The sequence below is a fragment of the Podarcis melisellensis genome, assembly GCF_964234715.1.
Source record: "Podarcis melisellensis genome assembly, chromosome: 4".
Taxonomy (NCBI): Eukaryota; Metazoa; Chordata; class Lepidosauria; order Squamata; family Lacertidae; genus Podarcis; species Podarcis melisellensis.
The window spans coordinates 51560106-51583276 of record NC_138531.1 but is presented as its reverse complement, the minus strand read 5'-3'; the positions used below and the strand labels follow the sequence as shown (position 1 = coordinate 51583276).

The 23171-nt window shown below is 41.5% G+C and overlaps 1 protein-coding gene across 4 annotated transcripts in view; it reads right to left on the bottom strand.

Moving 5' to 3' along the window:
• Nucleotides 1-4680: 4680 nt before the first annotated feature.
• Nucleotides 4681-23171, bottom strand: part of KCNJ6 (potassium inwardly rectifying channel subfamily J member 6) — a 264246-nt gene continuing 245755 nt past the window's right edge. For all 4 annotated transcript variants that reach the window (XM_081908768.1, XM_081908767.1, XM_081908769.1 and 1 more), the window contains one exon: nucleotides 4681-5521. In XM_081908768.1, coding sequence (XP_081764894.1) covers nucleotides 5196-5521 — 326 coding nt within the window. In that variant the 3' untranslated portion in view covers nucleotides 4681-5195. The remainder of the gene's footprint in view (nucleotides 5522-23171) is intronic.

Below are 23171 nucleotides of genomic sequence, written 5' to 3'. Positions count from 1 at the left end.
GCTTTTCAACATTTCAGTGGAAATAATTGACACAAAATACATTGTTAAACTTCTTAATCAGTCATTGTAGAAAAATAGAAGTGTGTGGGACATTCTTAGTACAAAATTTTGGTGATGCCTCCCCGTTGAAAGCATCGGAAGCTTTGAGTTTTAAGCTTATATTACAAAAACAAGATTCCGTAAACTTTACATTGGATGCGTCATTGATAATAACAGACAATTTGAGAGAGACTTTTAAGCTTTGTGCCCTACTCACAACATTACAGCTTACACATGCATGTGTCAGAATGATGCAGCTTCACTTTATGTGCTAAAGGTTGCAAAGAAAGCTCTAAGAGGACCTTCAGACCAAATTTTCATATGGCACGCTTTTAATCTTTTTTCAAACAAAACAAACCTTACTAAACCTGCCACAATTGATTACAGAAAGGACCCCAAAATCACAAGAGCAAAAAGCTTCTTTTCCCAAATAAGCTCACTTTTTTGTTTTTTGTTTTTTTAAATTCTTTCGCATGCATTCTCATTAGTAGAGTAAGTTGGATCTTTAGTAGAACCTTGTTGGAGCTTTCCACAGTTCTTTCTCCTGTAGATTCTCTGTTATAAGGCCAACTCTGATGTATGTTAATGCACCATCACAAAAAATTATGGAAATGTCACTCTTAGTCCTCAGAGTTGTGACTGGAAGGAGAGGGCTAAACCAAGCCACCCTTGTCAAAAATATTTAAGATAAACAAAAATAGTCCTCTTTTTCTGGACTCTGGGCCATGGGTAGATTAACTAAGGCCCAGGGGCCGGATCCAGCCCAATCCCCTTCTAAATCCGGCCTGCGGATGGTCCAGGAATCAGTGTGTTTTTACATGAGTAGAATGTATCCTTTTATTTAAAATGCATCTCTGGGTTATTTGTGGGACACAGGAATTTGTTAACCCCCCCCCCAATATAGTCCGCCCCACCTGATCTGAGGGACAGTGGACTGGCCCCCTGCTGAAAAAGTTTGTGACCCCTGCTCTGGGCCCTCTGTCCATAGTTTGGGGGCATGGCGGTGGCTATAACAATCCTATTATTATTATTATTATTATTATTATTATTATTATTATTAATCTAATAATTAAATTTCTATACCATTCTTCATCAAAAGTCCACAGGGTGGTTTCATAGAATTATAGAATTGTAGAGTTGGAAGGGTCATCTAGTCCAACCCCCTGCAATGCAGGAATCTTTGGCCCAACATGGGGCTTGAACCCACAACCTTGAGATTAATAGTCTCATGCTCTACTGGGTAAGCTACGAAGGTGGATGGTTTATGTGAACTTAGCCAGTAACTTCTGTCATGCAAACTCAGCCTTATAGACAGTGCTTCACCCAGACAGGGAAACCCACAAGGTGTGTGGCTGTGGCACTGACTGGGATGTTCATCTATTCCACTGAACCCAACATGGATGCATCACCTGGGATATATACCTGCACCTGGGTCTCCAGGTTGCACATAGCAAAGTGCTACTAGAGTTGTGTTGGGATCTGGGTGAGCTATATAAACATAAATAACTGGCACATTCCAACATGGCGGCGGCATACAAAGGACTTATGACTACATATTAACATTATCTACAATGAAACTAGCTTCCAAAAGTGGAAATGAAAGGAAGTAAGAATTCTATATCTTCCTGGTGAAACTTGTCAACCTGACACACACACACAAAACACCTTTTGGGGAATGGCCAGGGCAGTGAAAACCATATGGAGGTCACTTCTTTTGTGCAAGTGACCAGGAAATATTTTTCCAATTCCAATAAGCACAAGTGCATCTGGTTTTATCAATCCAGCTCAGTGGCACAACATCTTCGGCTAGAAGTGAACACAGCTCCTGGGAAGTGCAAATGACATATTTGTCATAACTCCATAAAACTTAAATAACTGGAATGGCATTAAGAGAAAATCAGCACATTGATGCAAACTAAATGTGAAAAATCTATCACAGTGCAAAATTTCTACCTGCCTCCTAGATTTCTCCTGAGTCATGTATTTTACAACATGATAATATATTTTTTTCATACAAAAAATAATTGAACTTCTTCTCAATTCACTTTTAGTTTTCAGATTAGGCAGGCATAAACACAAAATTAAGGCTGCAGTTTGTTTGTTTTGTTTGAAAGGGCTTACTACGGAGTTACAACCATTGTCCTCTATTCACACTGCCAACCTTCTGCCAACCTTACTCTGACTGAGCAGTAATATACTCTGGATGCTACCAAATTCAGCAGAGTCAGTTCAGGATAAATGGTTTTGATTTGAATTGCACTACTTTATTTCTACAGAGAGATTTCCACATGCACAAATTACACAATGTGGGTTCCTTTGGGAGCTGTAATCTATCCTCAACAAAAATCTATCCTAGTCTCACTGCCTTAGCAACTAAATGTGTACCATGCAGCAAGTTATGTCAATGTACCATTATGCCACCAGCAGACATGACCATTAGCAAATGCTGCTTTAGCCCCATTCATAGATCATGGTACACCATGGTCTGAAACAAACCATGGCTTACCGTGAATGAGCAGCGTGTTTACATTGCTGCTATCCTGTGCCCACCCCACCGAGCTGGGAGGGGAATGAACTATATGTCTACTTTAGCATTATACTTAAAGCAGGACTGGTCCATTGTTTCTCTCCAAACAAATCACAATCAGTGAGCCAAGAACTGCCAAGAACAAATTTCGCCTTCTTGATTGGTTTGAAGAGAAGCAAACCACTAGTGATGGTTCTCATGTGGTACTAAGCCAGCGCCAGGGTTGGCCTCATCCTGGCTTGGCAAAGTGAGGAACAGAGAGGTGTGATTTACTTGGCACACACCGCCAAAATACTTGTTCATGGTAAGTCGTTGTTTGGTTCAGACTATGGTTTACTGTGATGCGTGGACCTGGCTTGTTAAGTTTTCATGGAAAAATGCTCAGCAACCCTGCAGTACTCAAGGTCTACTTATGGTGAGGGCAAGGCATAAATGGTTAGAATAGGATTAGTATTAATGCATTAATGCATAATAAATGTAAAAGGCTAATTCCACCTGACATACATATGGATTGATGTAACACACTTGTAAATATTTGAAGTAATTTCCTGAACATGCCGTTCTGATAATGTCGGTGTGTGATGCTATGGCTATCCATATTTAATTGGGATTTGGGTGCCAAGATAGTACTTGGTAAGTTTTTTTAATGACCAAACAATAATAAAGAACTTTGGGGGTTGGGCTGCTCAATGATTAAATCAATGTCTATGTATGTATTACAATGTTCTTATCTGGTAGTATATTAATGGCTTGCCACAGCAGATTGCTCTCTTAGCCATGAATCCATGGATAAGTAGCTAAACATTTTATTAGGCCTATTCCCTAGATGACAGCCTGAAAGCTTTTTGGTGGAAAATCTTTGCAAATTTTTCTTCTTCAAGAAAATCATATGGGAACAGAATAAAGACCTCTTCTGTTTTGTTGTTTTGATTTTGTCATGGCTAAAATGCTGATCTGAGCCATGAGGATGAACACAGTACTGTATGATACTGCTTCCTATGCCTTACACTGGTGTTTATACTCATTTTTTTTGTTGGCAACTGCCCAGTGTGGCTGGGGCAACCCAGTCAGATGGGCAGCAAATAAGTAAGTAAGTAAGTGAGTAAGTAAGTAAGTGATGAGGACCAAAACAATCCCAAACCTATTTCCTCAGGAGATAATTCAGCTTTGAATGCATGAACTGGTGGCAGTTGGGTCAGGGATGCTGTGTAGCTGTTGTATCTACTCATTTGCAGTTGTCAACCACTGGGAGAATGTAACACCGGAAAGCACTTAAGGCACTACTCATTATAAGTAAAGATGGCAGAATGAGGCCTACAGATTGTGCTCATTGACATCACAGAAACGACACATGTGCAAGGCTGACATGCTGGCAGATCTTTGCAGGGAGTATTCAAGACAAATGAAGTACCTATTACGATAATGAAATCCAGCTGAAGTCCAGTTGTTTTTTTCAGATAGAACATCAGCTGGAAATGTTCTCTGCTGAACTATGGTATAACATTCAAAACTTTTCATGGCTTATATAGGTTATATAGCTATAGATATAGCAAATTACACAGGTGTTTTTTGTTTTTTTTTAGCTGAATGGTTTTGAAAACCAAAGTTTCCCAAAGTATTGCACTTAAAGGGTTAATAGCCCGACACAAAATCTCTGATAGACAAATGTCATACAAAAGGAATCCTTGCCTCTGACAAGAATCTGCCACAGTTAAATTCTACCTGTCCTGCCCAAGTAACCAGAAGTGGTTTTTTTTTAACCATATAACATTACAAAGAAAAAGATTGTTTTGTAAACAGTTTCACAGTTTATCAGGAATCGTGTTGTAATTTTTCTGCCCTTATCCCCCCACCCCAGACCTATGGCTTTTTAGAGTCAGCTAAATCATCGCTTAAGAAAACAGTGAGGTACTCTAAACAACTGCCAGTCTGGTACAATGAGGAAATAGACATGCATTCATGGGGCAGTTATAAATGGGTGCCAAACTCTAATAAACGTCTGGTGTTAGAAAACTGCCTTCCTCATGATAGGTGGTTGGGTTTTTGTTTTGTTTTTTTGCATCCCATTATTTTCTAAATTATATCTCTAAACCTACATTAATTACACACATATGTACATTATTTAGAGGTTCTTTACTACAGTACTTTTGTACATGCTGGGTTTATTACTAAACTGAAAGAGAAAGAAAATACATAAGGCATATGTACAGTATCTCATTGAATTTCAGACCTTTCTCTTCACCTCCTTGGGCCTAAAAGCTGCAATGCAGGCATCTCATTCAAAACTGTCTTAGAATACAGTATATAAAAACTGGAGTTAAAGCTCAGGACGTGAATGGACTTCACTTACAGTCACTGTGTTTTGCTTTTGGCCCAGGTTAACGAACTTCTGCCCTTTATCTTAGAAACCAGCCCCAAACCACACACCTGCATGTGTGAACACTGAGCTCTCCAGCTGAAAAAATAGAACAAGGATAAGAGATTACATTGCAACATTGCAGGGATATTGCAGCTTTAACCCAAATCTTTGCTTGCCTTATGGGCAGGGAGGCTTGTCACACCTTAATCGGTCCTCCCTCTTTCCCCTTTTAAAGGAAGATTAGTGGTTCTCTGTCCCCACTGTGAAGTTCTAAACTTTGGACTCGTTCTCTAAGTTGGCCACATCCCCATTCCTTTCAGTTTGTTCTTCGTGGTTCTTGGTCTCCTCTTCAGTATCCATTTCGGCACGCTGGTCTAATTGGCTGGACACAGACCAAGTGAGGGGTAATTCTGCACGGCTGGCCATCTCTGCCAGTTCTTTGGCACTGTAAGATGGTGTATTGGTCTCATATGTATCATGAAAGCTATTGTAATCAACTTCATAAAATCCGTCCTCTAGCGTGAGAACAGGTGTAAAACGGTAACCCCACAGGATCTCACTGGTAACATAAGAACTTCGGGCTTGACACGTCATCCCTGGGGAAGAAAGGAAAGAGAAATCAGAAGCAACATGGCTCCTTGTATGTTAAAGTTACGGTGCACACATAGCTATGATGGACAGGAACGTCATGCTAGATATGCAACACTAAATATGCTGCACTGACAACCTATTAGTATGTGAAAATAATGATATAACAGTGAGTTCAGCTGGCCAATTTTATTGTATCCCTTTCCCCTTTTTTCCATTACTGTATTATGATATCAGTTCAAAATTCTCTCTTCAGTGCAATTCTCTCCCCCTTCCCCAGTTGAACTCAACAAATATTTTCCCATTGGAAAATGGCTAGCAAAACGTTTGAGACCTTTAAAAACCAAAAAAACCCAAACACCTTATTTATCATTATGGTAATTTACCAATTCCCAAATGAAGAAGAAGTGGAATATACTTGGTGCCCCCAGGCTAATGGTTTTAGTGGATGCCTTTGCTAAAAGAATTGCACTATAACAGGGATGTCCAACCGCTTGACCATGATTGACAGGTGGATCCCTGGGTGATATCTGCCCTGGCCCCTCGCTCTGTCCTTCATTTGCGCAAAAATGGAAGATGGTGGTATTGCTGCCCAGTTTATTGTTTGGTGAGCGATTTATGCCCCACCTCAAGCTCAAGAACTTTGGTGCCCCCCCTAAAATTAGCTCATTAGCTTTGCCCTGGCCCCCTAAAAAAGCTCAACAACTTTGGGTCCTTCCCCCATGGGTAGATCACTGCTAGTTTTTTAATTCTGGGAGCAGATTGCAGTCTCTTGGGAGTTGGACGTCCCTGAACCATAAGATTCATCTATTCCCCCTTGCCCTGCCCCTGCATCTACAGTGGCTTAGAGGATCCCTGAATTTTCTGGAGCAATTTTTTTCAGGTAGGGCCCATATCCTGCGCCACTTAGTGGAAGATTCTGCTCCATCAAAACCCTTCTGTGAGCACAAGGACAACACTTGGCTTCTACCCACAGTGTTTTACTCCCTGAGTCTTCATTATCTACCATCACTTTCAACTAAAGATGAGAAATTTATCCACAATGCTTCGTTTTTTAAGGCATGGATCTAGTTTTTATCCCATCCTGAGGTCTCTGGACAAATATTTATGCATTTATAAAAATACCACAATTTCATTAAAAAACGTGAAGCATTTTTCAAGTATACATATTTATAATAGAAACCATGTAAAAAATAAAAAGGATAGATCAGCAAACTATCACATAACATTCTTTCTCAATTTCTGCATAAGCCTGGCAGCGTAAAATACCGTACTTCTTAAAAAGTTTTAAAATTAATACTTTTATTCTTATAGCATGCATCATTTCCTCTCACCTGTTGTGCCAGTCATTGTTTCAAAAGGCCTGTCAATGGAAAGGCAACCTCAAAGTTACAGAATCAGACAACTTTGAAGGTTGCTCCAGAAAATCTCGAGGACATAACACATTTGCATCCAAAGGTTTAACACAGGATTCCTAATGGGTCCCAAAACAACCATTCTGGTGTCTTGGTCTTTGTCCTGAAAAGGACTCTCAAGTAATGTCTTCAAAAGAATTATCATAGAAGTGAAACGCTGGCAGGCAGGCAGGTGGGTGGGTAGGCAGGGCCAACTGTTGGAACAATTTCATGCTCATGTGCAGTTTTAGATTGCTGCTCCTGATCCCAGAAACCTGAGCCCAGGCCTTCTCCCCGATAAACATTTCAGGAACCCTGAAGCCCCTCCCTGGAGTTGGCTTGATTCTTCCTTCATTATGGGCTCCTCGGGTAACTGGACTAATTTCTGCTCTTCTCCCTTTGCTGATTATACGCTGTCACTTTGCTAGACTAAAACTTGGCTTCCTTACTGACAAGACAGTACATCTGTCATTGTTCTTTGGCAGGAGCCAGGCCCAGGCCTGTCTAGCCAGCCTTTGGCTTCTCCTCAAACCATGCTCCTTCCTAAATCATTAAATCATGTCCCTAGCTGGCTCCACTGTGCACCCTTGAGTGGTTTTGCCTGAACGGAATGTATCCTGGAACTGAGTGTGCCTGGATATGCCTGCAGAAAACTCTGGGAATTGTAGCTCTGTGAGGGGCAAACTACAGTTCCCAGGATTATTTGGGGAGGAAATGTGCTTTCAATGCATGATATGGTGGGTACGCAGCCTGACAAGTGTCTGAGAAAGACTATTGAAACCAATAGGCTACAGGTAGCAGTGGGGAGGGTGTTGCCTCTGTGGCATGTATAAATAGATTGCTCCTCACATTATATGTATAATGTTCAATGTTTTAATGGGTGTGATCAGCAGCATATTACTCCTGCCTTGCTATTTCTAAAACCTAAAGGAGCAGGAACAGAGATCAAGATAAGATCTCAGATACATTGTCACCTGCAAAGTGGAATGTTCCTCAGGTAAGTTGCATCTGCTCCCCCCCCCCCGAAAAATCCATGTGGATTTTGAGTCCTGACACATCATCCCTTTGTGTGTATTCCTCCTAACGTGATCCCGTGGAAGAAAAAAATGTTGCCTTGCAAGGAAAAGGCCTGGAGAATAAACAAAGATATCTTTTCCTTTGAACCAACTCATTTGGAATGAAAAGCAGTGGGGAGAAACAAACAAACGGGACTTCAGGTTCATGTATTCAGGAGGAGATCTGGAGTCATTTTTAAGAACTCCAAAGAAGAAGAGAATACAGAAGGCAAAATGTGGTGAGTTAACTGTCCTTTTAAAGCCCCAGATGCAGAAGAGGAAATATTCAGCTAGAGATGCCGGGAAGAATAATCTTACTAAATGATGTATTTCTATTAGTACTATGGTATTTTTTATGTCTCCTCTTTCAAATCAAAGATTCTTTTTTTTTAAGGGGGGAGAGGGTAAATGTCCAGTGTTCCCTTAAAATCCACCTTCGCGTCTAAAATGGCTGCATCTGTCTATGGTTGGTGATGAGGTCGCGGAGGAGCTAATGCCAAATTGGTGTCAAAGAACGGCTGCTGCCATCACCTCTGAACTCCATGACTGACAATGACTTCTCTAAACAATTTCCTGTGAGGGTATGCAGCCAACAATACTCCATGCTGAATGTGCTGTGATGTGACCTGATGACAACTATCATAGTTACATGGGGAAGGGCCGTACCTCAGCGGTAGAGCAACTTATTTGCAGGCAGTCAGCTCCCAGCATCTCTGGGCAGGGCTAGGAATGTCCCTTCCCTGTAACCTTGGAGGAGCCACCACCAGCTACTGTAGACAATACCAAGGTAGATGGACCAATAGTCGGACTCGTTATAAAGCAGCTTCCTATGTTCCTATCATTGTTGTGGAGTGAACAAAGTCAAGTGGTCCAAGACAATGAATCAGAGAATACAGAGATCTCTGTGTGATATAATGTCACCGGATTTCACCACCATAAACAGATGGACATTTTGAGATGTGTCCAAAATAGGATCCACAATTGGGGTGGCTACTTATCCACCACCAATAAAAATGGACCAGTTCTGCATTAGGTGACTTATATATAAAGATGCACATTTAGAAATGATGGCTGTAGATTACCTCTCCCCTGAGTGGAGAAGACTGTGACTAGGTGCCATGTTCTCTCTTCGGTTTGTTGACAGGCAGATTCAAGTCCTTTTTGTCTCCCTTCTTCTGATTCTTTAAACTGGCCTTGGACTGGACAACCCTAACCAGAGGACTCCTACAAAGAGAGGATTGTCCTCTGACGCAGCCCTCTGAAATGGAGGCCTGCCCTTTGTAAAGTAGGACACATGGTGAGCTCTGCTACAATGGTTGCACTTGGTAAGACTGGATACAAACATGGATGAGTTGTTTCAACTCAGCTGTAACTTTTGTCACTCTTTAGAGATTGTCATATTGCCCTGTTATTTCTAGATTAAATTAAACTATTTTTTTTTAAAAAAACAACCAACTGAGTTAATATACCTTGGAGAAGGAGGAACTTTAAATAACACTTTAAAGCTATTTGATGTAATCTTGGCACAGTTATTTATTTATTATTTAGATTCCTACTTCATAATTCAAATAAAACATTATCAGAAATGCTTGCAATAAACTTAAAAACACAACTAAGTAATGAATACAAAAAAAAAAAAATAGAACTAAAACCAGCAACTCTATAAAACAGATCAGCATGAGTTTACAAAAAACGTCTGGGAAAATGGTTGAATATTTTGTTAGGGGGAAATGATGAGATATATAATATGTTTTGTACTGACACCTATGAAAGGTGTAGGGTGTTTTTTTATTATTATTTAAAAAACCTAACTAAATAAATAAATGGTATGCAGCTGCAGCTGCCTTTATTTTAAATAACATTTTTACATTTGTGGTACACTATGTAACTGAGAGGGTTGACAAGATGTCAAATTCATTATATCATACAGGTGGATTCCACATCATGTATAAATCTGTATGCAGGAACTCGGAGTGCTTAGTTTAAAGAGGCCACTGTGGATCAATAGCCAGAGATGCACCCTCAGCTCACTGTCACATCATGGCTGCTTCCTCTTCTGTTTGTGGTTCAGGACGTTACTGGAGCCCCTGCCTGGCTTTCATCAATTCCGTGGAGCGAAGTGCTTTGTTCAACCAGACAGATGTTAATGAGACATGATGTCTGGAAATGTAGCATAAAGCAAAGACGTGCTCTTCCGCCCTAGATCGTTTGGATACATGGCAAGCGGTGAAATTTGCCATTTAGTAGGGTCAGTCAGGCAGCGCAGAGGCAACACTGCGGCTTTAAAGTGAGGGAAATGAATGACAAAGAGGTGTGTGCTCAGAAATGATCGCAGTGTGGGAAGCCGGCGTTCCCCAGGGAGGCGGAGCAAGCAAGGAGAGGCATAAGCAAAGGAAAAGAATGAAGGAAAGGGAACTATCTGGTTTTCAAAAAGTGGCTAGCGGAATCCTCAGAAGCTTGAGGATTACTAGGCTCTGCTCACTGAGCAGAGCAGTAATGGAAGGAAAGCTTCTCTGAAAGACAACTGCCCCTACAACCTGAAGGTGCTAGAGAGTGTTGTGTGATGGAGTGGGGAGAGGAAGAACTCACCCTTGCATTGGCAATGGTAAAGCTGCCCTTTATGAATCCTTTCAGAAATTTGCTTTCCTCACCACCTTACCTTTGGGGACCCAAACTCCATCCCCCCCAAAAAACGAGTCAAAAGCGATTTGAGAAACTTCACCCTATCACTAGCTTCAGTTTTGCCACCAAAAATGAATAGAAGCAGGTAGGATGCAGCAGGGGAAAATGTTACTGCCAGTCTTGTTTGCCTTTTCCCACTTCCCCTGCCTTCCTGAGATTTCATCACCAATTGCTCGCACACTTTCAAGCCAGTCTCCACAGTCTTAAGGACTTGGCGCTTCTAAATGCAAGGTAATATCTTCAGAATGATGAATCAGACCAAATCAGCACTATGTCCACAGGGCCAATAATGACAGCATAAGGGTTCCGACACCTGGCAATGCTTGATTGGCCACCTTACATATTTCTAGGTGGTTGACCGGCTGAGTCTGTCACAAGCTTTCCTAGTCACTTAATAAATGGTTCTAGAGAAGAGTGAAGGGAGGAGCAACCAACCTTTCCGACATTAACTCCCCCCACCCCATCCCTTTGATTACTTGAACCCTTGGTGACCAGTCCTATTGGCAGGGTACAATTAAAACAACAATAACAACAACAGCAAAAACTTTTCACATACAAGTTATAACTGAACCACAAAGTGAAAAAAATAAAATAAGGTTGTAAACTGAAATGTGCTAACTTGAAAGATAACACCATGAAAAAGCAACAATGGGACTTACTATAATGAAGGTATGTTGGGGTGGGAGCATTAATGTGAAATGTATCATTATTTCTGTTTCAGAAAACTAACATGTGGAAGAAATCTGTTCTCTTATTCCAGCTGTACTTTGCCCAGTCTGTGAACCCCTCCATATTTTTTTTCTCTGGTGCTGCCACTGAGGCTCCAACCCCATACAGTGGTACCTCAGTTTAAGTACTTAATTCATTTCGGAGGTCCGTTCTTAACCTGAAACTGTTCTTAACCTGAAGACCACTTTAGCTAATGGGGCCTCCTGCTGCTGCCGCGTCGCCGGAGCATGATTTCTGTTCTCATCCAGAAGCAAAGTTCTTAACCTGAGGTACTATTTCTGGGTTAGCGGAGTCAGTAACCTGAAGCGTATGTAACCCAAGGTACCACTGTACACATATACCTGGGAGTAAATCTCACTGAACTTGTTGGAACTTAATTCTGAGCAGCCATGCCTAGGATTGCACCAAGTGACTTCCTTTGGGAAGAATGCAGCATAATATCATGAAAGCAGCTAGATTGACACAAGTGCTCCTGCTTCTGTATGTGTGTGTGTGTGGGGGGGGGTAATGTGGCGAGATGGGAAGAGGGTCTTAATTTCCTCTACCATCAGTGAAACATGGATTGAGGGGGCCTCTTGCCTGCCTTATTTTTCTGTATGAATTCTGTCTCATCTTCTCTCCAACTCTCTGGCGGGAATCCAGATAGCACAAGGTTCTTTTCATAAAAGCTTATTCCACCCTTTGGCCCTGATTCAGGCCCCTGTTCCTCTCACTTTGGCTTCAGGGCAACCATTCCAAATAATTTGGAAGAAATTTTAGGGGAAGCTGAAAGGCAGTCTACAAAACATATGGAAGCACCTTCAGATGATCGATCCCTATGGGAGGGGTCAGCAAACTTTTTCAGCAGGGGGCTGGTCCATTGTCCCTCATACCTTGTGGGGGGCCAGACTATATTCTTTTGATGCAAGAGCACCACAAGCCCCGGTGGCTGCTTACCTGTGTCTTGCAAGCGGCAGGGGCTGGTGGAGGCGGCGGGACGATGAGTGGCAGGTGAAAGGGCTCCGGAGAGGGGCTTCTTAAAATGGCGGTCGCTCAAGCGCTGCTGCTGGCACCAACAAAGCCCAGCCCCCTTCCTCCTTTAGGCAGGGCAGGGAGAAGCCAGGAGGGAGGGAGGGAGGAGGCGCTGCCACTGCCGCCGTGTGAGGGAGAGGAAAAGAACGTGTGTGCTGTTGATCCACGTGGCGATTCCCGGACTCTCCGTGGGCTGGATCCAGAAGGCACTTGGGCCTGATCCAGCCCGCGGACCTTAGTTTGCCGACCCATGACCTAAGGAACACTGAGATTGTTGCCATAGCCACTTTGTCTACATAGGTGTTGTAGACAGTGAAAATTACTATCAGCACAATCCTAGATATGCCTACTTAAACATAAGACCCCTTGAGTTCAATTGGCAATACCATCTTGGCTGTGAGTCCTGGAGGACCTGCTTCCTGCCCTGCAGGCCTTTTGGCCACCTGGCCTAGGAGAGGAGGGCCCTGACTGACTCCAGCTACAAAAGATGAGGCTGCAGAACAGACTATTGGGCTGAGGTGCTGGTTAGGTTTTTTTTTAATTGTTGGGGGGCGGAGTGGGTGGGATGGGGTTGTTGATGTTACTAAAATAATCTTTGGCATCTTTATTTTAGATTTTATGATTTATGTGGAAATGGTTCAGTTTGGTTGTGTGCTTTTTGATGTGCTTATTGTTATGACTACTTTTATTATATTTGTAATGCAAATCTTTTCCTGCTGTAAGCCGCCTTGTGCATGGATGTTCCCAGTGCTTTTTTCTAAAAAAATGTTTAGGGGTACTCTCATTTTGACTCAAGAAAATAACCATTTTATAGTTCAAATTGGGAAAAATAAATACAGTAAATGGACAAAAGTACGAAGACTCACAAAATGTTTAGGGGTATGCGTATCCCTGCACCGCCCCCAAGAAAAAAGCACTGGCTGTACCTATGGAAAGGCTGCATACAAATAACATGATGTATGTATATATGTATGTATGTATGTATGTATGTATGTATGTAATGGTGAGTATACTAGACAGCACTTCCACCTGCAACACTAACTCAAACTGAGCAGGGCTTGGGAGAGTGAACTTGACGGTTATTAGTGGTACTTAACAGAGAAGGCATAAGGGAAACATTGTCCCCTTTTTTGGTGCTAGCTAGTATTTATTGTGCTTTTCATGCTATTCCTCTGTTTTCTGAAGAAAGAGAGCGCATCGCAACCCAACTCTAGACAGCATTGTTCTTAATGACAACAGAAGTCAAGCAATTGCATAGTATCTTTCTCTGTGCTTTTATTATCGTTGCCAAAGCAATGTTAATTTGGGAAGTGTTGATATAGGGGTTGGCATTTTGAACCCATGGCTGAACTTCTCTGTTTTTCATTATCCTGACATTATCCTGTCAGTACTATGTGAAAATAAAAGGGCTGCAAGATTTAATGAATTGATTGGTGTGGTTAATTGATTAAAGTGTTGTTCTTTGATTAAAAATTCCTCAGTGTGATTTAAGAAGAAGAAGAAGAAGAAGAAGAAGAAGAAGAAGAAGAAGAAGACGAGGAGGAGGAGGATCTGCACTTTATGAGACAAAACTGCCAATCAGTTTCACAGGATGATCCTATTGTCAACTGTTTCCTCTCTTAGCAGTTAGAATAATTACAGACATTTTCTGTTGTCACAGTAAATAGCTAATGGATGCATGTAGACGGATAGAAGAGTTTTCTGTGGCCCATGTAATTTCATTGAACTTTGGCACTGCATTCCATTGTTACTGATATTGTGCTTTCAGGACTTCAGGAATCCTCAGTGGACAAAAATACCTAGAATTTTTGGAACTTCAGTTTAACTAAAATAATGACTTCCTAAAGCAGAGACATCACCTTGCCAACAAAGGTCCATATATCCAGTTACAGATAGGTAGCCGTGTTGGTCTGCCATAGTCAAAACAAAAAAAATTCCTTCCAGTAGCACCTTAAAGACCAACTAAGTTAGTTCTTGGTATGAGCTTTCGTGTGCATGCACACTTCTTCAGATGTTTAGGTCCATATAGTTAAAGCTATGGTTTTCAGGTCCATATAGTTAAAGCTATGGTTTTCCCAGTAGTGATGTATGGAAGTGAGAGCTGTACCATAAAGAAGGCTGATTGCCGAAGAATTGATGCTTTTGAATTATGGTGCTGGAGGAGAATCTTGAGAGTCCCATGGACTGCAAGAAGATCAAACCTATCCATTCTTAAGGAAATCAGCCCTGAGTGCTCACTGGAAGGACAGATCCTGAAGCTGAGACTCCAATACTTTGGCCACCTCATGAGAAGAGAAGATTCCCTGGAAAAGAGCCTGATGTTGGGAAAGATTGAGGGCACAAGGAGAAGGGGATGACAGAGGACGAGATGGTTGGACAGTGTTCTCAAAGCTACCAGCATGAGTTTGACCAAACTGCAGGAGGCAGTAGAAGACAGGAGTGCCTGGTGTGCTCTGGTCCATGGGGTCACGAAGAGTCGGACACAACTAAACAACTAATCAACGACAAAAACATAATCTGAACTATACCATAGAACTTATTTGGTATTTCCCCGTGGTTATTGACATGGACTGATTATCATAACGTGAAAATTACCTTTGTCATCTGAGGGGTGGTAAAGGAAATTTAACTCTCAGCAGGGAGGAGACAATTAGCAGACTTCAGAGGAGCAGTGGGACAGTTAAGATGTGGTTGCAAGAGAATAAGTAGGAAATGATGGATAGATCAGATCAAGCTATAATAAGCATATGGTGAAACTGAGCAACAAATTACCATGAGATGCTGATGTGCTGTCTGCTGAGATTATGTGAACAAAGCAGTGAGAAAGGTTTAATACCAGCCTTATAAGATCTCCTCCTTGAGATGATGGATACAGTTACTCATACTTTTGATTGCAAAGAATTTTTTTGGCATATGTTCCAGTTATTGTTGTGTGCTCAACATTTATTAGCAAATTGTGTGAATTTTGAGTATTGTAGCAATGTTTCAAGTGTTGCTTTAATGCCACTTACAGAGCATATCAGTGGGAAATCAGGGACAAAAACTCCAACATGATAGTGTGATATTGATTTGTTCCATACTACACATAACTCTGGGACGCGGGTGGTGCTGTGGGTTAAACCACAGAGTGTAGGATTTGCCGATCAGAAGGTCAGCGGTTTGAATCCTTGCGACGGGGTGAGCTCCCGTTGCTCGGTCCCTGCTCCTGCCAACCTAGCAGTTCAAAAGCACATCAAAGTGCAAGTGCGCTGCTCTGGTTCGCCAGAAGCGGCTTAGTCATGCTGGCCACATGACCTGGAAGCTATACGCCAATAAATCGAGATGAGCACTGCAACCCCAGAGTCGGCCACGACTGGACCTAATGGTCAGGGGTCCCTTTACCTTTACTTTTACACATCACTCTAGTCAGTTGTGTCATGAGTTCTGGTGCAGAAATAATCAGAACATCAGTTTCATTTCATACTGTTTAGTAATAGACTATTGGGTTTACTCTGGAAGCAAGCGGGTACCAATTGGCTCTCACCAACAGTGGAACCTTGGTTCTCAAACTTAATCCATTCCGGGAGTCCGTACGACTCCCGAAACAGTTTGAAAACCAAGGCACGGTTTCTGATTGGCTGCAGGAGCTTCCTGCACTCAATTGGAAGCTGCGGAAGCCAAGTCGGACATTCGGCTTCTGAAAAACCTTTGCAAACTGGAACACTTACTTCCGGGTTTGTGGCATTCAGGAGCTGATTTGTTTGGGAGCCAAGCTGTTCGGGAACCAAGGTACCACTGTACCTTCAATGGCTATTTATTTATTTAAGGGTTTATATTCTCCCTTTTGATGAATGTTTCAAGTTAGCTAACAATAGACTATAAGCAGTGTAATAAAAACAAATACAATTAGAACAGCGGCAGGTGGTATTAAGACAATGACTTGGAATCCAGGTTTCTATGACTGGAATTATGCTCTGGTTCAAATGAGGGGAGGTGCTATTTACCAATTTCCCCTTTCTCTTCTGCAGATCTGCTCCAGAGGGCCAGGGAACCCCCCAGAACAGCATGGATGGTGGTACTACGGAGGAGAAATTAGCAAAAACCACTTTCCCCATGCCACAGATAGGAGCCTCCGGTGGATTAGAACCCTTCTGTAAACAGAAGGCGCTCTTCATGGATGGGCAACCCAGCATCCAAGCCACTAAAGTTAACAGATTGGGAGTCATTAAAATACCCCTCACACTCTGGTAACCATAGCGTGGTTACTCCCACCCCAGTGCCGATAATGTTCAAAAGAGATTACATGGAAGTGGCCTGGAAAGAAACACTGTCAATGGAAGTCACCATTTTGTTGGCCCAACACAGCTGATTGCTTCTACGTTTCAAACATAGCTGGCATAAGTTAACAGGACTACTGAGCCTGAGTTCCAACTTTGGCACATCTTTGTCTAGGAATCCACAGGGACAGGGGCATCCTATTGATCCCACTAAACTTTTAAATTGCATTTGAAACTATTGATCTTGATGTTACATACAATTTTCTTAGCTAAAGACTGCTATGCAGTAAAAGCCTTTATTCAAGCCTATAAGTAAACAAGCAGCTTGTCATCAGAAGTGTGTGTGTGTGTGTGCACCCAGGAGGGGGGTGATTTCTTCAGTCCTCTATGTCAATCCATACAACACCCACACACTGTTCCAAGCATGTAGAATTTAACAACTTGACTTGAAAATTGTTCATTTTCAGCTATCATGGAAATATATAACAGTTTCTTAAGCTAGCAGAGGAGACAGTGTCATTGAAGTCGAGCCAGTTATGTGGGTGTAAGATGATTAAGGTGGATGTTGTGTAGGTGGAAAAGGAATACTATAATTTTTATTTTTTTTAAGATTGTGCTTCTAACACGTTTAATATTCTCTTCCAGAACGTCTGGAGTTCTTATTATGAAGGTATTGCCAACTATGAATCTAGGCCTTAATTCATTGTCACACTACAGTCTGGGAGCCTAGTTACAGCTAGGCTAAATAAAAATGGTGCCCAGAAGCTATAAAATGAGAATGAATACCTCTCTCTCTCTCTCTCTCTCTCTCTCTCTCTCTCTCTCTCTCTCTCTCTCTCTCTCTCACACACACACACACACACACACACACACTCCAAAGGGACACATTTCTATCTAGCATGACCATGAGGCAGTTGAGATGTCTTAAGTCAGCGGGACAATAATCCACTGAAAAAGTTTCTTCTTCCTCTTCCTTAGATTGTGATTTACTTAAATTCTAGTCGCCTTCCACACAAGTCAGGAAGACTAAGACACACACACACACACACACACACACACACACACACACACACACACTGCTGTGAGTTTTGGGGAGGGATAGGTTGTATGATTGAGCTCCCTTTTAATGGATTCAATTCCTAGAATAGCCAGGCTAGCTTTCTGGTGAGGTAATGGTCCTCTAACTATGGAGCATTAAGTAACAAAGGAAATAACAGCAAATGGATGAGTCTCCCCCCTTCAATTTGCTGGTAGTTAGAAAGACAAAGGCCAGAGTTGAGAGTTTGAGTTATGTGAACTAGAAGATAGAAGCAAGGCTGCAGGCTGGGCAGAGGTGAGATAAGAGCTATGCTTGATTTCTGCTGGAATCAAAGGCTGTGGCTTTGGGAGAAGCAAGATCCTCTCGGGGTATTAATGCTGTGAACCTCTCCATCGTAGGCTCAAGTTGTATATATGTGTAAATAAACCACATAGCATAAAGACGCCCCAGTCTCTGCTATCCCTCATTCCAAAGGAAACACAAACCCTGGGTAAGCGCCTGGAACCTCTGGAATTTTGTACTACTGAGAGATTGGGATAGTGTGCAACAATATAATAGTTTGCAAGTAGCAGTGTGAAAAATCTGAAATCCCAGAATTTTATTTTTAATTTGGAAGGGGACCCATAGCTATGATGCAATGGTATTGAAAATGTTATCATTGACATAAGTGGCAGATTTGTTATTTGATTTGATTATTCGCATTTCAAATCCAAGGAAATCTACAGGGTATAAATGGACCATAAGATTTAAATGAGATTACGCAAAATAAAATAAAATATAAACATAAAGTTTTTCCTTTCTATAAACTTAATGGGACTTTGGCATCCATCACTGCCTATCAGGAAAAGCTCAGAGCCAAATCTCTGTCACAATCAATCAGAACTTACTGTCTTGCTCTAGCTCTTAAACACCTCAATTATCTTTTACCTGCAGTAAAAGCTTTTTGAAAGAAATTGTCAAACAAAGTGGGTTCTGCTCACCTCTGAAACAAAATATGTTTGAAACACAGAGTGCACCCCCCTTGTTTTGTGGAGGGGGAAAACAATTCCTGATGGCATTAAGTCAAAATAAAATTCTAGTACATTTCAATGAGGTTTTATCACGTTGTTACTTTTTTGTTTTATTTCATGGCTACCTACAATTTGTGTGTGTTTTGAGGTATCCTGCTTGGGCCAAGTAATCCTATGCTTAATGTATACTAGGTCTGGACATGATGATGATGATGATTTATTCGACTTATTTGTTGCTTACATCAAAAAGGCCTTCAAGTGATTTGCAAAAATATTAAAAGCTAAAAAGCAACACATTTCAATAAAGCTTTTCTGAAGAGCCACAAACAAACCCAGCAGAAAAACCACTAAGACCTCAGGAGCAAGAACATTTCATCCAGTGGGCCATCAACCAACTTGTCATGATCTGTCAAATGCCTGGGAGAAGAGATACGTTTTAACTTTGTGCCAGAAAGATGTTGTTGATGGTGCCCAGCATTGCTGCTGTTATGCTGGTGGAATGGCTGCAGAATCCTAAATCAGCTTAGTTGGGGAAGGGAAGAGAGATAGGAAGAAAATACAACAATGGTGGGACTGCGACATTAACTGCCCTCATGTCCTTGGAAATACTCTCAGGCACAGAGTTGGGTGCTACCCAGTGGGGCTGGTCTTTTAGGCAAAATAGCAGTGGGAGATTGATCTCATGGGTGCTGGGGGGAGAGATGAGCCCCCTTGTTCCATTACAGGAAAGACCATGCCCTGTCAGATTGTAAGAATGTCTTGCCAGTTTTCAGAGCTAGGAATCTGCTTCTGCCTCTCCTTCCAGGGGTTTGTTTTCCTCTGCTGCTAATAGGCAAAATGGTGGGTCTCTTGCCTTTCCCAGGGAGGTCCACTTCAGCTCACCAAACATTCTGTTCTGGATGCTACCAGCTCTCTTAAGCTACTGTAGGGGAGTGTTCGTATTAATAGATGTCCATCCTTCCAGATGCTTGGTATACCTGAGCAAGCTCATTTGTAGGTGCAGATGGCTGCATTCAAGCCACCTGACCAGATCTTAGCAGATGGGAAGCAGTGTTCTGCTTAGCAATTTCATAGGTCAATATTTTTGGGGGGGAGTTATAATCAACACACACTTCTGAAATGACAGTTTATTTTCTTTCTTTAAAATGTTCCTCTGAAAATGTGACCTGAATCTTTTGACATTAATTCACTCCACTTGCACTGTTTGGGTTTCAGATATGCAGTGTTTAAATACCCTGATACTTAAATCAGTGGAAAATTCTGCTGCTCTGGATATATTGTAGAAGCTTTTCTTCTTCTTTCTATTTCTAATTCAGATGCTTTCACCGGAATATCTGTATTTATGACCTTCATATTTGGTAGCAAAATTAACTTGTCTTTAAGTTCCTTGGTGGAAGAGAAAGATAAGTTGTTGTTTTTCTTGCTGCCGCTGTTGTTAAGCCATTTATATTACAGTATTAGGAATCAATAACTATGCTATTTGGCATGTCACAAAGTTGAAATAAACACTGCCAGTTCTTCAAATTCTAAAGAATGTTGCAAGAATGCTGAATGTTGAAGTAACAGGATCCACAAAAAGACATACCTCACACAGTGATAATACAGAATCAGATTTGAAACATGAGGGCCGCAAGCGTAAGTACTGGTTTAGAATTCAGGGATGAGAAGCTAGTGCCCCTCCAGATGTTGTTGGACTCCAGCTCCCATCAGCCCCAGCAAGCATGGTTAATAGTCAGGGGATGATGGGAGTTGTAGTCCAACCATCTCTGCCAAGCCACAGGTTTTTTCATCCACACTTTATGTTTTTAAGACTGTCTGCTATTCATTGTACCCAGTCATAATGATGGTGTTCTTTATATCTAATTCCATGAAAAATAATAATGTGATAAGTCAGGTCTGCCAAAGATTTTATAGTTCAGTTAGAATAGATCTGATTGAAAAGTTGGGTGCCAGGATGGGCAATTATTAGTGGGGAGAGGTATCATAAGATTTGCAGACATTACATTTCTGTGCAGAAAAAAAGTTGAACTTACTCCTGGTACAGAATTTTTGTATACTGCGAGATTCTACTTTTCCTTTTTTAAAAGAGCAGGTTTCTCGTTTTTATTGGCAGGAAAATAGGAACAGTATGGGGAACCTCCCAAATTTGTGGGAATTTCAGTATCCATTGGGAAGGGTTTCAGTGCTCTACATAGCTTCTTGCTCCCCACTCTATAATTCTATGATTCTATGATCTAGCTAAGAGTTCCTGCATTGCAGGGGGTTGAACTAGATGACCCTCAGGGGGTCGTTATGCAAATGTGAAATTGTGCTTAACTGCATACAGATTATAGAATTTGAGTTACCTTGATGTAAAACTTATGGCTTTTTAAAGCACAGAGGACACATAGCTCTGATGGTAGAGAACAACCGAAGTCATTCATTAGCACACTGTTAAAGGGACAATAATCCATCAGTCAACAGGGAGATAGTTAAAAGTCGAGCCAGCTTTGTAAGGTGGCAATCTATTTGATGGCCTCATTTGGTATCTAAATAACGGTCTGTGTGCACAGTTTACTGCTTTCCAAACACATTTTCCACAGCTGGTGAGCATGCTTTTTATGTAACCGCAAACCCTTCTACAAACATTACGCTCGAGCTGTTCATCTGTCAGAAACATAAATGAAATTTCAAACAGATTTAGATGATTAGCTATAAAGAAATTACTTTTATACAGTTTTTTTAAAAGAGTAATTTGAGCCTTAAAAAAAAATCTCACATGTAATTATCTTATTTTTAAGCAAACAAAAATGTTTTTGACATAGTACGGAAAGCAGGGTGGAAAGAGTGTCCATAACCCCCTGTGGCTACACATGGTTCAAATTCTCACATGTGGAATCACAACAAAACTTGATTGCTTTAGTTGGTGGATGGCAGGCACACACATCAGCTTCCAGTTCCATTGTTGATGACAAAAACTACACTCTTGGATTACTTGATTGGGCTGATTTGGTTACAAGCAACACACAAGTGGGAACATGCTAAGCAGTCCTCTCACTGAAGCCATGTGTACCAGGGAGCTAAGCCATGGTCTGACTTAGCATTATGTCTGAACTCATGGTTTGTCTCATTCTAACCAAACCATAAGCTGTAAAGCCTTGGTTACAGCTTGTGGCTTGTTTGGAATGAGACAAACCATGAACCCCAAACTATGACTGAGCTCCTGGTAGCATGGCAACAACAGGAGTGGGAAAGGAACAAAGTGGCCAGGATTGTCCCACTGTGCACCAGCAGTGCATGCCTGCTCATTCATGCTAAGCTAAAGTTTGGCTTCCAATTATATTCCAGGTAGACTACTCTCTAATAAAGTCTGCCAAACCTTACTGAACCAGACAGTTTGGAGGATAGACCCAGCTCCGTCCAGCTGAACTTCTCTGTGGGGTTGCCGGTCCAAAAGATAAATGTGTTGTTTTAAAGTTTGCATTTTTATTTTTATTTGAAAAATGGGACTATTTGTAAGTAGTACCAGCAGGGCCTGGAAGACAACCTTCCTTTGACAGACAGACAGACAGACAGACAGACAAGCAGACAACTGTAGTAAGATTCCACTTCACAGGATAACTTGTGAAGGTGTTGGGGTTGGGTTGTTAGTCTGCTTAATCTGCTCTAATTGTGCATGATTTAAATGGATAAGACATCTTGCTGTAAATTTGATTATTATTCACGCCTTCCCAGTTTTATTATAGGTCTTATGTTATGTAAGCCATCAAATAATTATTTCCAATTCATCATTATAGTTCATGGTAATCACCATTAACATTTCTGAGCTACAGATTTAGGATTGTATTTTATTTCTTGTTGCCAATGTTCTCAAAGCAACATGGATTTGCAATGTGCCTATCTTGACTGGTCACCTGTGCCTTTGCCTTGACATTTAGCAGGGTTTGTTTGTAGCTGCCTTTCCTTTTACTGTGCACACACCTGGTTTGTACCATTATTCTCCTGCACTCTGCCTTGATGAATTTTTGATGAAATGCACTTCTGGGTTCCCAATGCCTATTAATGTCTTTTATTTGGAGAGAACAGTTTGCAGTGGCCCTGGCTGTGCCTCCTGTTTTTGCAGTGTCAGATCCATCAGTCTATTCAGACCAGCCTCTCCCTATATGACTTTGGTCACTTGGTTTTCTTTCTTTGTGAATGCGCCTGTTTCTCTGACATAATCAGTAGGCTCTATGGCTCATCAAACTGAGTTTCCCTAGGGGGTAAAGTTAGCCTAGTTCTTCCTGAAGATGGCAGTTGTGATTCTGTAACAACAACAATAGTAATAATAAAAACGGAAGAAGCATTCTCATTGCTATGGCACCCGTGTGTTTTCTTAATGCCATGAAATGGAAGCATGACATGAACTACATGTGGTGGCTGTCTGGGGAGCAAGAGAAGGGCTATGGCTTAGAAATCTGCTCTGGATTTTCAGTCAGCATCCCCCACTGCAACTGTGGTTTC